At 34.1% G+C, this 15086-nt stretch overlaps 1 protein-coding gene across 2 annotated transcripts in view; it reads left to right on the forward strand.

Moving 5' to 3' along the window:
• tna (Zinc finger MIZ domain-containing protein tonalli) overlaps window positions 1-15086 on the forward strand; it is a 71790-nt gene that overhangs the window by 12841 nt on the left and 43863 nt on the right. For both annotated transcript variants that reach the window (XM_085951447.1, XM_085951458.1), the window contains exon 2: window positions 6315-6455. In XM_085951447.1, the coding sequence (XP_085807573.1) occupies window positions 6315-6455 (141 nt within the window). The remainder of the gene's footprint in view (window positions 1-6314; window positions 6456-15086) is intronic.

The raw sequence follows: 15086 nt of genomic DNA on the forward strand, positions 1-15086 counted from the left end.
CACGTATTTGTCAATCGTGTAAGCATGTGCGCGCTGAAAAAAAAGAGAAAAGTTAATGGTTATCTTTATAAATACTGACAATCTTAAATTCATCGGCGAAATATATTGATTCTCTTATAAATGATAAATATGTTACTTACTTAAGACAGTTCGAATTCGATCATACCTTCCCAGTTATGCTCGCAGGTAGAATTAAACGTTATTTGAAAAGCTTTCTCCTTCCAACTGTAATTTTAAAGAGATTATTTAACAAACACCGCGACATTATAAAGCAATTATTGTGTATTGACTTCCTTGTTACACCGCAAATTAATGACGTTTCATAATAATAGTGGATCCTTCGTAGGATAATTCGGTTAAATGCGTTACAAGTGGACTTTCCTTTTACCCACCCCTGAATAATGAATGAATCAATGACAAAGTAAACAAATAACTAGTTTTAAAAAAACTTTAATAACACTTAATTTACCTATAAAATAGTCTGTGGTCTATCGCACGCACGCTTGATTCTTTGTGAATTGATATAAACATCTGAATGGTCGGATTACAATATCTTTCAAAAGGTATTTCTAGTTTAAAAGTACATTTATGTACCTATTATGGTATACATCTATTTAATTTAATTTTACCAATTTACCCAAAATTTATTCGAAAGTTAATAAAATAACAGATATGTTAATTTTCACAAATTTTATATAAGAATTAGATTATTATTTGAATAAATAACCTAACCTATATAGTATGAGATGTCGCTTACTAATTTTACAGTTGACATCCAATAGTAGTAATTCTAATCGTTCCCTTTACAAATCATTCAAATTCAAAATCATGCGACATTACTGTCAAGTAAAGAGAAATCGCAAAAAATCAGACACTAACTAACCTAACCGAAATATACCTACATTATGTATGCAGTATAGTTTTATTAACAATCTGTTTGTCTCTTTCCAATACTTAAATTTTATTAGTAATAAAACTCATACTTCGTGACATTATTAAATAGGCAGATGTTTATACGGTATCTACTGCATTTTACATGCGAAGTACCTACCTAGGTCGTTAATAATTATTTTGTACGTATGTACTTTTTGTAGATATCTATGCACGGCTTATCTTATAATATTATGTAGGTATATGAATGCGTATCAGCTGTTGAATTTATATTTTTTAAATCTATCTATCTATAAACATGTTTGTATTCTGCTCTATCCATGAACAAATGATAGCGATAATGTTTACTTCCTTAAAAACTAAATTTAGGTATAACCTAAGTGGACACTTAAGTAATAGTACTTAAGTAGTGGTGATAAGATTACATACCTATCTAGGTACTTGATTTTCATTTATATTCATAGATTATTTTATTATAGTTACTTGTATACTCAATATTATGTCATGCCGAATACTTTTTATTTTAAATGTTTCCTATTCGTCTAAACACTAAACACGTAAGTAGGTACTTAAAACTTGTTTTTTTTTTTAATAAACTGTTCTTATCGTAATATTACACAAAAGCAAAAAATAATTGTTTTATTCACTTGATAAAAATAATTTTGGTTGATTTTTAATTGAATACTGTGGAACTAAATTCAACTGTATTTTGGCACGTGCAGGAAAAAATATTTAATAACATAACCCGATAAAGGAAGATAACCTCTTGCCTGTGAAGACAGCAATCGTACTATTTGAATATTTTAATGATTCATGTTCTAAGTGAAATAATATAAATTTTTATTTGTATGTATTATAATATTATAATAATTTATGTACTTGCTAATTTATATCAAATATTACATCACTAAAATACCCGTACCCATGTTAATAGAGTTATATTGTTAAATACATTCTTACGGAATAATTATAGCGGGATATTAAAAACCATGATATTTAGGTTACTTTCATACGTCCTAAGCCGAATTGTATTCAAACGTCAAAATCATGCCTGGCTGTTTACAATTTTATCTCTGTCATTAGCAGGTAACTCAACCATTGCTGCGTTACTACACGCCTTTTGTTTTAGCCAAGGCGCAAACCAACATTTTCCTTCGTAGTTTTCCACCATCAAGGAAAATAATTGTACCAAAGAACTCTTGTGTAAATTATAATGAAACTAGATGTCAGTAAATTTGTACTCGAGAACTCTTTAAAAGTTCGTACCTAAATTACCTTTTATTTGTTATTCTATAATTTAATACTGTTACATTATTTACATGCAAATAGTTTTTTTCTTCAAGATATTTATTTATCTCTATTATGATGCCATTTTTATCATTTGTATAGGACCTGGTAATCCAAAACTTTTTAATTAGATTATAATATAAAACATATACTTACCTATATTACTAAATAACGATACTCATATACTTAGTGTTTCTATTTTTTATGATATGATTGAAAATATAATAGATTATAAATTGCAAACAGCATTTACATTCGGGTTCTAAATGTTAACGTGAAAATTAAAAAAATCAAATCACCAGTACGTTTTCCTGGCATTCGGATCCAAGAACACAATTTAAAACAAACAATACTTATCCGAAATGCATTCTCATGACATGTTGTTTTGCTTCTACATAATAAGTATATAAATTTACCATCCAAAACATTATTTTTTAATACTACGTAGTACCAAATTTAATAATATGTATTATGCTAACTAGCACAATCTACTCATCCGTTTTGTCAAACCGTCCCAACGTTTAGTTACTAGTTATGTTTGTTGATGTAGGTATTCTTTAGGTGCTACTTCCACTAACGTTCTAACTAATTAAATAATGTCATCACTCATCAGTTTAATACATAGCAGTGTGTTAAAATAAAATCACAACTATGATTGAGCATTTCTTTATTTGTAGGTGGTACCTATTCAAAATCGTGCCGAAACATGTGTTAATACATTTACGTCCTTGCCAACAGTTTGTAAATCAAGCTTTTAACTGAATCACTCACTCAAAAAGGGCATTTGTACCGTTAGGTTGTTTGCAAACAAAACATTGTATGGTAATTATTATTATCAACCATATCTATTAGTGGTAAAGGGTGCCTATTGAAGGAAGGTAGGCTTGTGGTAGGTAACTAAAAAAAATCAGGACAGCTATATTTAAGGGACTTGATTTTAAATTTTGTTTCATCTTCAGTTTTTTATTGATATTTATATTTTTTAACATCAAATATTTCACGAAATAGATAACGTGCAATAAATAGATATTTATAAAAACAGTGCTACCCAACCGGGAATCGAACAAAACACTATGCGTAAAATAACAGCCATTACACGATTTCCGCAAATGTGGGGTTATAAGCATGGTTTGTTTCATAATATTGTAATGAAGTAGACAGCTCTGAGTACTCTTTGTAAGTACAAATTGGTTTGAAATTCATACAAAAACTTTCGATTACCCCAAGTCTTTGTTTGCATGTGTTAGTAGAAGATTCGACCGACTTGGATACAGTATATCTGTGTGTGTAAATCTTAAATGCAATACTTATGGCGTGTAGGTTTTTAACTTTTAAAATTGATTTAAATTCCGCCACATCTATACAATATACTCAATGCTAAAACTGTTTTCATTTGAATTATTTTCAATTTATATGCAGTTATCTTATATAATTCTTTCAAATAGAAAACAATATTTTGATCGTATTAAGTACCTAAATCAGTATATACTGAACCATGGTTTTTGATATGGCAATGATTTTACATCTGTATCATTCGCATATAAGTTTTTACCAGCGAATTATTTTATTCGTATTGTTTTTTGCCAGTATACTTTTTTGTAAACACCGCTTCAATAAAACTGTGTTCTCCCTAAATTAAATGTTTACACCAACTAATAGCGGTTTATAAAATGTTTTACGACTTTATATGATTTAATCTCTTTATGGCATTTATGTTTTTCGTACATTGGTTGTAATCTTTTTTTAGGCAACCTGCCATTACATAAGTAGGTGCTTCGCTGTCGTTTCTATGTTGTATCTATCATCGGCCGTAGTAATAGGCAACTAAACCAATGCCCACCAATAGTTTGACCGTGACACCGAAGTAAAACGTCAATGGTAGTGCTAATTATTGCCCAGACTTAGCATGCAATCTGGTAAACTGTTTGTAGAAAATGATGATTGTTGCATATTGAAATATGTAAATGATAATTTTAATGAAATGTGCAATGGAACATCTTCATTTATTGCGAACATGTTACTGCATTGGATTCAAAGATAATCAATAACTAGCATTCTAGTCGTAATTCGAAATTCCGTGCCATGGCCTGAATATAAGTCGGCCCTACAACTAATTTAAGTGTCCTATTGTTTTAGTTAGGAATTGCTCTAAAAAGCGATTAAATATTCTAAGATGGACTGTGTTCAATATTATTTATTAGATACAACTCAGTTAATCTTTCTAAGACATTCATTTCTTCTTGAATCATCTCCTCAATGATGGGGTCCGCGACCTCCGTTGACCGGAACGTTTACTACTCGTATCTTCTACCATTGTCTGTAGTTGGCAGTCTACCCACACTTTTCTGATGATTGAGATTGGAGTACGCGGTCAGTCATAACGCCAATATAATATCCTGGATCCGATACTCTATTCTATTCCATAGATGGATAGATAGATCTAGGGTATTGTCATTATATTCATACAATACCACATCGCAAGGACGTCTAGTTTTCTATTGTTCATAATTCGATTCACCAGTGCAGGTATTTCATAATTATGTTTATGCTACACTTTTGTCATTTTTATGTTAGTTTGTTCACATTCACAGGAGCTTAAAGAAATACCTACACATAGTCAAATAGGTATATGGGATTTTTAAAAGATTAGGTCGTTTACGAAAATTCCTCTCCGACCCTTTGATAATTCATATTAGGTACTTATGTTATTTGACAGATTGTGTTGGTTCTAAAATAGTTGCTATTTATATTTATTTTCAGGTGATAAATTCTTGCTTACTAACTTTTAAAGTGTACGTATTTATTGGGTTACTTTATTTATTTATATAACATACTTAAATTATGTGCGATTACACATTCCTGTTATTAAGTAAACAAAATGAGGAAGTGTAGTTGTATACATACGGATGTGTTCAAGAATTGAATAGAATAGCACAGTTACGTAATATGTAGGTACGAACACCTGTACAATTAGGGAGCTTGTCTCGAAAAAAACAAACCTATCTCAACCTCCAGGTGTTCGCAAACAAGATTATAAAAAATATATTCTTATGAAGATTCTAGTAATAAATTTACTACTTACTATACACGTTGATAAATTTTCTTTTTATTTAAAACTTAATCAAAACAAACATTCGTCAGTGGAAATGGGTATTCATATTATTTAGGTTCTTATGTACCTATCTTTGAGTCTAAAATTGAGGGGACGAGGATTAAACGAGCGCAAGTGACATATAAGTATTTTAGTCCTGGCATTCCATGGACGGTTGTGTAGTGTTGTTATTATTTTCATACATTATTTTCAACGTTTGGCATGAAATAGTAATAAGAGATTATTTTGAGAACAAATCCTCAAATGTTGAAAATAGTTGTATGGAATTTATAATCGCATATATTTCAGTTTGAGGTCGATTTAGTCACAATTTTTAAGCATTCTTCAATTTAACAATTTATATAATATGTATTAATTATGTATAACATATGAATGATAAGGAATCATCCATGTAATTACAATTACATTGATAATAATTACTCTATTCAACGTTATGTAAATCAATTATTTAAGTATAGATAATAATGTGTTACGTCTTTCGTTTTATTTGTCAATACTTACGAAAATGCACCACTATCAAACAATACTTGTGTGGATAACAAATACATGGTCATCCTCGCAATAATTAAACATTCTAACCATTGTACTTAATTTTATTATTCGGTATTATAAGAATAACCTCACTTAGCCAAAAAATTTCTTGAATGATTATATTAAAATCATTATCTCTTGGGATGCTGTATACTAACTTTATGGTTTGTCTTTCTTTGATTATTCGTCCTCGACGTTCGTAAGGTTATCTTTCCAACTGATACTGTGCATTTCTGTGAGTGTTCATACTACTTACCTACACTCTTTTTAGTATGACCGAAAAGATACGTCATCTTATCATTTTTGTACGGATTCTCCGGTGTTTTAGGACACGATACAAATTATTATCCTCAGCCATAAAAAACCGCACTGGTCTAGCTTGCAGGAATAGGGACCCATCCCAGCAACATATAGGCATACTGCGTCTACTGTGTTAATATTTTAATTTAATTGGGTTGTTACATAAAATAATGGTGATTTTTGTATGTTTCAGGGACTGGTCGGGCGGAGGCGCTAGCGGTCAGCAGGTCGGTGTGGTGACCACGGTTTGGGGGCTAACGTCGCCTTCGCAGGCTTCGCCCGCCACCTCCAAACACCACCTGCCGCCAGGGGGCTATAGACTCGCGGGGCCCGGGTAAGAATATACTCATTTCAATTTAACCATAGCCAGAGTCAAATTGACGTGCCCTGTAGTCGAAATCAACAGTACAAAACAATCTTTTGGATCATACTTTATGCTGTCAGAATATTATACGTCAAACAATGTTATTTGGGAAGAATTAATTCATTCAAATACCCGACTATGTTCATTCCCATTCAATCGAGTAGATTCTTTCACACTCGTTCTTCTCAAAACATACCTACTTTAAAACTGCACATACACAAGTACAACGTATATGCACTAATCTATCTTCAATAAATTTGTTTTGATTTATGTACTTAATGTACTTATTAAAAATAACACAAATTGAGGGATTGTATCCGTATAAAACCTGAACCGACAGAATAGTTAATGAAAATTATTGACTACACACGTAAACTGCTTACTATAATACATACAGGTTCATCCTACATTTTGCTAGGTTACATATTCGTGCTTTGATTTTTGAGTTTTATTGGGTATTATTATTAGAACAAAACACCTAACCGCATGAACATGACCCAGTGAAAGCAATCCGCAATGCATAATATCACCGATATATTGTGATATTATTGATAACAATGATAACGATAGTCGATAGATAGATAGGCACAGCTTGTCACATAGCGATGTTAAAATTATTTAATCTTACCGCAAGATAGTAGGTAGGTAAATTGATTGAGTTGTCCAAGTATGGAATAATAATTGTTCCAATTATGCTAATAATAATCTGTCTATGCAAATCATCAACCCCCTGCGAACAGTCAGTCGCTGACTTTTGTCGTTATGGATATTGGGAAATATAAATATTTATAATTATTAGAATTATTTATAAATAAACAAAAGTTTTGATTATCAAATAAAAAATATGAAATTTGGGAATACATCACTCATATTCTACCAAAAAATGGGTTGCTGACTTTGCAGTAATACGACGAAATACATTGGCTGTTTTTTGTAAAAGTGTAGAATGGTGAAAATAAAATATCTAATAAGAAATTGTTAAATGACCTTATAACTATAAAATAATAATTAATAATGGGAAGTTCGATTGTAACACCATTATCAAGAATGCCTTGACAGAGATTTTACAATATAAGCAAAATCTAATTTTTAGGAATTTAATGTTATTAACGCGTGTTATTAAAGTGAATTTATATTATACATAAGTGTCTAAATTAAAAAATGTGGTAAGTAATAGTTTGTCAATATTTTTTAATGTGCCGGGGTACAACTTCCATAACGCTCAATTACATTGTCTTATTTTATGACTTTATTGGAAACATTTGAAATTTCGCACATATTGTGTAAAGAATTAATCAACATTAATATTCAATGATAACAGTTGTTTTGTCGCATGTATTTTTACGACATAGAAAATGAACTGATATGAATGAAGATAAGCCAATACAATATAAAAATACCTGAAATAGATTATGATTCTTTTATCTATCGAATAATTAGACAGGTTTTTGTACCAACTGTTACTTGAGTGTGCATGTGAATTAGGTATCCGCAAAGTTATTATTGAAATTTCCAAAAATGTATTATTGCCACTTTGTCGATATCGCGATTTTCTAACATTGCATTCAATAAAGGGCGTGGTGATCACTGATCAGATAGCGCCATTGTTTTATTCCGCAGAATGTCCTTGTGAGACCTTGCCGTAAGTGTCCATCCAAGTCGACTGACCTCAATACCAGACACTTGCCGCAGAATTCTCGCGCGAATCCAATCTGTCAGAGGTCGCGCGGCTAATTGAATTAATTGCGCGAAAACGCCCACGTGGTCGTTAGCCCGCTTCGTGTAATTGTCACACTGGCCATACGATAGCATCGGCCGGACTTGTCCCCAATCCCCATAGCTTCTGTCTGACCGTCCCTTGGTATCGCTGTACTCTGTTGTAGTACAGCATGACGCGGGGCGTCCACCGTCACGCTCCTTCCCTACGATGACAGCCTGCTGGAAGGGTGACAGGAATGAAGCCGCTAAAACGCGGACAATAATTTACGACAGTGACGTTAGGTTAGGCTTACCCTACACGCACGGTATATTGCGGCCGCAATATAGCTATAATATACATGAAATCTTACAATATACTTTCACCCCTTCACGCTTTGGTAATATTTGTATAAAACATTGCCGTTGTGGCGAGAACTGGATGCAAAATTCTACGCTATTCAGCCGATATCTGCTGTAAACTAGCATTCGTCCACCTTGCTTGCTGTTCACAAGATGGAAAAACTTTTTTGTGACTTCTTCTTCCTTGTGATTGTGATTACACTGTAATAGGTATAGGTACTGCATAATACTAGATCGACTTTCTTAATCTTCCCCCATTATCTGCAAGCGTTGTGGCGTTAATTTCTTCACTAGTTGGACACACTATCCAAAACGAGTAAATCTGTCGACGCCTTCTGAGTCCTAGTGTGTCCAAAGTACAGCATTATCCGATTCCCTATTCCTGCAATAACCGGGATTATTTCGACATTACTGGCAGCTCACACAGTTCAAATTAAAATTATGTAGTACCTAATCATATGGGTGTATCGACATTGCAGATTTTACTCGTTTTAGACGCAAATTTGAATACATTTTAGCGGGAAAATGATTTAATATTTTATTAGTAGAAAATACATTAAATGTATGGACCAACATTTTTTAGTATAGCTTATATATTTTAAACTTTATTCCAAGATTTCATTATTGCCCACGATTAATATTCTTAGTATAGGGCATAGGCCACAGAACAGATTACAGTATAATATGTTGATATTCATAGATTAGTCATATTATTGCGTAGATTTCATAGAAAATTAATATTGATGTAAATATCGACGGCATAACCTTAATTTCTGATGAGTATTTCTAGATTAATATTATTTTGAATATATATATCGGTATAATAGCGTTCAATCTTAATCAATACGATCATCTCGAAGTAGTCCACACCTGCCCCAACCGTTAAATGTTCATCAATGGTAGCAGCCGTCGTGACTCGTATCAACCCTTTGTACGTGTTTTATTATTTTATAACATTAAGTACTCACCTACTTAGCAATGAATTACCACCGCACAATATAAATAATTCGCTCGTGTTTGTTCGGACACTCGCGTGAGCGAAATTGAGTTTTGATACGGTTTGCAGCGTTGTGGGCCATTTTATTTATCATTCTTGTCAAATGCGTTGACTTTTGTTAATTGCTTTTTTCGCGTTTTCGGGGGCTTGTTTTAATGGAATAGCAATTAATACGTGTAAGCTGTTGTTTCACTAAATTTTGCGAATAAATGCGGCAAATATTTCACATGATAACTGAATTAATTAATCGGTATAACTTGGTCTGCTTACAAGGTAAAAATAATGAAGAAGAAAAAACGTCGGATTGGTTCGATGCGTATCTTCAAACTCTTTAACTTGTTTGATTGTTCGCGGATAAATTATTGCAGTATATATTTATTTTATAGGCCTGGTTGGTCTAACTCCCACGATGGCTGCGCGGCTTAAGCGTCGGACTATGGCATCGTGGGTCCCAGGTTCGAATCCTGGGTCTGGCAAGTACACATATTGTTTTTCAATTTGTGTATGAGTCCAGAGTATGGACCTATTATTTTGAGCAAGTGGCTGACATCCATTTCTCGCAAAAACAAAATCTGTTAATGTTAATACAAACCTCCACTCTGTGGAGGCCCATATTCTGATCCTATTAGGATCGGACATGGTCGAAAGAACGAAAGAAGGTTAGTTCCCAAACTTTTTGTCAGACATGTAAAACTTTTCTAAAACTTCATTTCCTCGAACGAATATGAATAAAGTAAATGGGTTTGACTCATTGATTTACTACTAGTATATCAATGGTTTGACTAGGGTTGACTTTTTATGATCAACGATTTTGAAGAGAAAATTCAATATCCGAGTTGTTCCTTTTGAGAATATTGTCATTCAACTGTCCATTAGTAACAAACTCATTTGATAAATTGTCATGAAATTACCAATAAGTAAACGCTGCATCTCTGGACAAGATTGTTTTTTATTATATTAATTGGTTTTGTAAAACCATACATATCTAATCAATTTTCCACCTTTAACTCCATTTTGACAACAACGTGAATTATTAATTATTGTACAATGGTATTATTTGAGTAATCGCCATTGCTCTTGATAGATTTCACTTCATCAACAGTTAATAATGAGTATTCATAACCCCACATCTTCTCTATAAAGATAATAATATTGTGCTACATACAGTACAGTTAGTCAGTTTGTTGAGGTTATGATGAGTAGTATTATTGTAGTAAAAGATGCGATGTAGGTATATCACTATTATATTTGTCACTGGCTGATACATTTCGGCGCTTATGATAACAACAAAATACCCTCGTCAAATGTAACCGAGCTTAAAAAGTGCCTTCTGGAAAGCAGATATCTACATTATCGACAGCAGCGGTCCGCCACGGCGCCCTTGCTAATATTTCATTAGGGGAGTTAATTTGTAAGCTACCCTACTGCGGGACATATGTCGCGTTTTTTTACCGCGCACATGCCCGAGAACAACCCAAACACATATGATGTGAAAACACACAAAAAATTATAACGCAACACTCCGGATATCTCGAACGGAAATAGATTACTGCCTACTGCATGACGTGTGAGCATCTATAAAACACATTGTACGGAAATAATTATCGTTTTACGATATCTTAGCTGTAAGGTAGGCGACACGAAGATGAATTATTATCGAGGACGTTATCCACTGAATTTATTTCAAAATACGCATTTCGATTTATTTGAGGGGGTATTGTGATGTACCTAAATGGTAATGCATCTCGTGAACAGCATTAATAGAAACAATAATAATAATAGTGACACCACAGTAGACTAAGCCGGCTCGCACATCACAATGCGCCTTGTGTGCCTAACGGCCATAAATCAAAAGTTCTAAGACTTTCGACGAATGTTGCATCGTACATCCTCGCACATCTGCCCAGCGGCAGGAGGGCTCGCACATCAGAACTCGCCGCATGCGTCTTACGACGAATTCGTCGATGTGACGTCATCGTAAACCAAGAAACAAACGTTATCAAATGGACCTTCGCAGATTGGCCGATGCAACTGCAGCTCTGCGACCCTGCGACATTCGTCTAGTTGCAATGGCCAAAGCGTGCATGTCGATCTCGGGAATGTCGCCTCCGCGCAAGCGCACAGCCTGCGGCCATCGGCCATTTCTGTTTCTGTCTCTGTCTACACTGTTATTGCTCGCTCATCGCGGTGAGCGTTTGACGTTTGTTCATACAATCAACACAATAAAAATGGCAGACGAGAGACTTCTCTTTTTTCGTGTTTGACGTTTGCCGCTGGGCAGATGTGCGAGGATGTACGATGCAACATTCGTCGAAAGTCTTAGAACTTTTGATTTATGGCCGTTAGGCACACAAGGCGCATTGTGATGTGCGAGCCGGCTAAAGTAGCATGCCCAGTTGTCATTTATTCCCGTCTCCAAGAGATAATTATTGTATTGTCGATATCGCTGACACTGTTAGAGGGCTCGCACATCAGAACTCGCCGCATGCGTCTTACGACGAATTCATCGATGTGACGTCATCGTAAACCAAGAAACAAACGTTATCAAATGGACCTTCGCAGATTGGCCGATGCAACTGCAACTCTGCGACCCTGCGACATTCGTCTAGTTGCAATGGCCAAAGCGTGCATGTCGATCTCGGGAATGTCGCCTCCGCGCAAGCGCACAGCCTGCGGCCATCGGCCATTTCTGTTTCTGTCTCTGTCTACACTGTCATTGCTCGCTCATCGCGGTGAGCGTTTGACGTTTGTTCATACAATCAACACAATAAAAATGGCAGACGAGAGACTTCTCTTTTTTCGTGTTTGACGTTTGCCGCTGGGCAGATGTGCGAGGATGTACGATGCAACATTCGTCGAAAGTCTTAGAACTTTTGATTTATGGCCGTTAGCCGGCTCGCACATCACAATTCGCCTTGTGTGCCTAACGGCCATAAATCAAAAGTTGACAAAATTTCGACGAATGTTGCATCGTACATCCTCGCACATCTGCCCAGCGGCAAACGTCAAACACGAAAAAAGAGAAGTCTCTCGTCTGCCATTTTTATTGTGTTGATTGTATGAACAAACGTCAAACGCGGCGGCGTGAGCGAGCAATGACATTGTAGACAGAGACAAAGACAGAAATGACCGATGGCCGCCAGCTGTGCGCTTGCGCGGAGGCGACATTCCCGAGATCGACATGCACGCTTTGGCCATTGCAACTAGACGAATGTCCCAGGGTCGCAGAGTTGCAGTTGCATCGGCCAATCTGCGAAGGTCCATTTGATAACGTTTGTTTCTTGGTTTACGATGACGTCACATCGACGAATTCGTCGTAAGACGCATGCGGCGAGTTCTGATGTGCGAGCCCTCTTAGGCACACAAGGCGCATTGTGATGTGCGAGCCGGCTTAACGTCACTTCTTTCGTATTTCTCGCAAGCGCATTTTTGCTGCATTTTTAATGTGGTTTATTTTGATTAATTCTATCTTTGGCATGAATTTTCATGTACGTATTAGATATCAATATATGATTCGTTCTATTCGTAGAATTATGAAGCACATATGCTTTTATCTTAATTTGTTGGACGAAAGTGTTCCCTGAATAATATATATATATTATATCAAATAACAACAAAACTACCCAATTAAGTGTTATTGAAATTAATATTAAACTAATATTATTTTCTCTTAGTAGACTCAAAAGTTTTGACAATAAATTGTGCACTGCCACAGTAACTACACAGGTATAAATTTAGTTTTCCGTATTTTCATAATATTAAGTATATGAATCACTATTTACAATTTTATTTATTTATTTATTATCACTAAAATACATTTTTTTGCAATTTTTTAATCATAACCTAGTATTTCCATCAAAGCTCACAGTGTGTCCTTTAAATAATATAATAATACGCAGAATCGATTGTTATTTAGATCTACCATGTTAATATTATGTAAATTGTGCCGTCACAATACTTGACAATGTGCTGTGTGTAAGCAAGAGGGGTTGTTTGACAATACGATACTGACTGTCGTATGCATGAGATTCCCAAAAACCTTATAGGCTATATACTGCACGTTTGTATGCATGAGTAAAAACGTAATTAGCTGTTAAGTGACGTCACGAAGATGTGTCATGGTGTTCGTATTATAAAATTTCATTCCCCGATAAATAATTCAAAATTTTGAAATTGTAAATGTGTCTGAAAGTGTGCGAACGGTACCATATAAATTTGATAATTATACATGAATAATTATTATGAAATTTAAATAATTTATCAGCTATTTTATCACATGTATTTTATAATTATTCTACTGTACGAAAGGTTGTATTGCCAGTAAACTTTTCCATTTGGTGGCAACACTGAATACATTTGGTGGCAATACTGAATATTATTATGACTAACTTCACTTCAATTATTGAGATCTCAAAAGAGAATAAGAATAAATGACAGAAAATGTAAATGATTTAAGACAATAATATGTAATGATCTCTGTATAATATTATCATTTATACCAATCACCGTATGATACTATTGATGTTTCCAGTGTATTTGAGAGTTCTGCCTTGTTTATTACAGTTATCTTACAATAATTAACTAGGTAGGTAGGTGGTACCGTAATATTTTGAAGAACGCAGAATGCTTACAATTGTATATTTTAATGCCAGATACAGCAGTAGATACATATTTTTGCGGTGGTTTAGCGGAGATATTTTATCGTAATCTTACGTAAGTCCATCTTATGTCTCCATGAGAAATATTGCAAGCGAAATAGGCGAAATAAGCGAGGCATTTTATCAGTTACCTACTATCTAGATTATAGACTAGGGATCAAAATTATACGTATTTTGTAAACAGCACGACTAGGAACTGTTTTTAAAGTTCGCAAATGTTTTACAGAATCTACAAAACGAATAAGGGCCTCAACCAAATGTTTTTTGCAATGAATGCAAAATTAAAATGACATTTGAAAGTGACAGCTAGCTGAGGCAGCCATTTTTAATGGCGCGTGACGTCAGATCGCTTACGTCACAAAGAGTGTTATTAGCTATTCGATGGAAAATCGGTTAAATAGCTTATAAAGAATTTGGGAATCTCATACATACGGCCCTGAGACATAAACTTAACGATTTTAAAATGAGCTTTTGTAAGTCTTTCACTGACCCAACTATAATGTTTCGAAACCACATAAGTGACTTATTCCTATAATTATCGCTTTTATTGCGACAAGTAAGTGAAATAACCGATAAATATATATATAACTATAATAATATTATGGATTTATATAAATTCCATGAATTTGATTAAGCACTTTGAAATATAAACTTTGTAATATAATTTTATATAATATACAATGTGGAAGTTAAAGGCAAGACTTATTGTTTTATCTTTATAGATAATAATTATGGCAAGTTGATCATCTTGCTGAAACAAATTATAATTATCGTCATGCTAATACAACTAAAAAGGGTTTTGTAGTTAGACGTAATTTCCATTTGAATCAAACGGGTTGATTGCAGCATGTAGGATCACTGGAAAATTCGCGCTCGTATGACGTCGCA

Source organism: Rhyacophila brunnea, unplaced genomic scaffold (assembly GCF_057557595.1).
Source record: "Rhyacophila brunnea isolate RB1 unplaced genomic scaffold, BYU_Rbru_1.0 scaffold_10, whole genome shotgun sequence".
Lineage (NCBI taxonomy): Eukaryota > Metazoa > Arthropoda > Insecta > Trichoptera > Rhyacophilidae > Rhyacophila > Rhyacophila brunnea.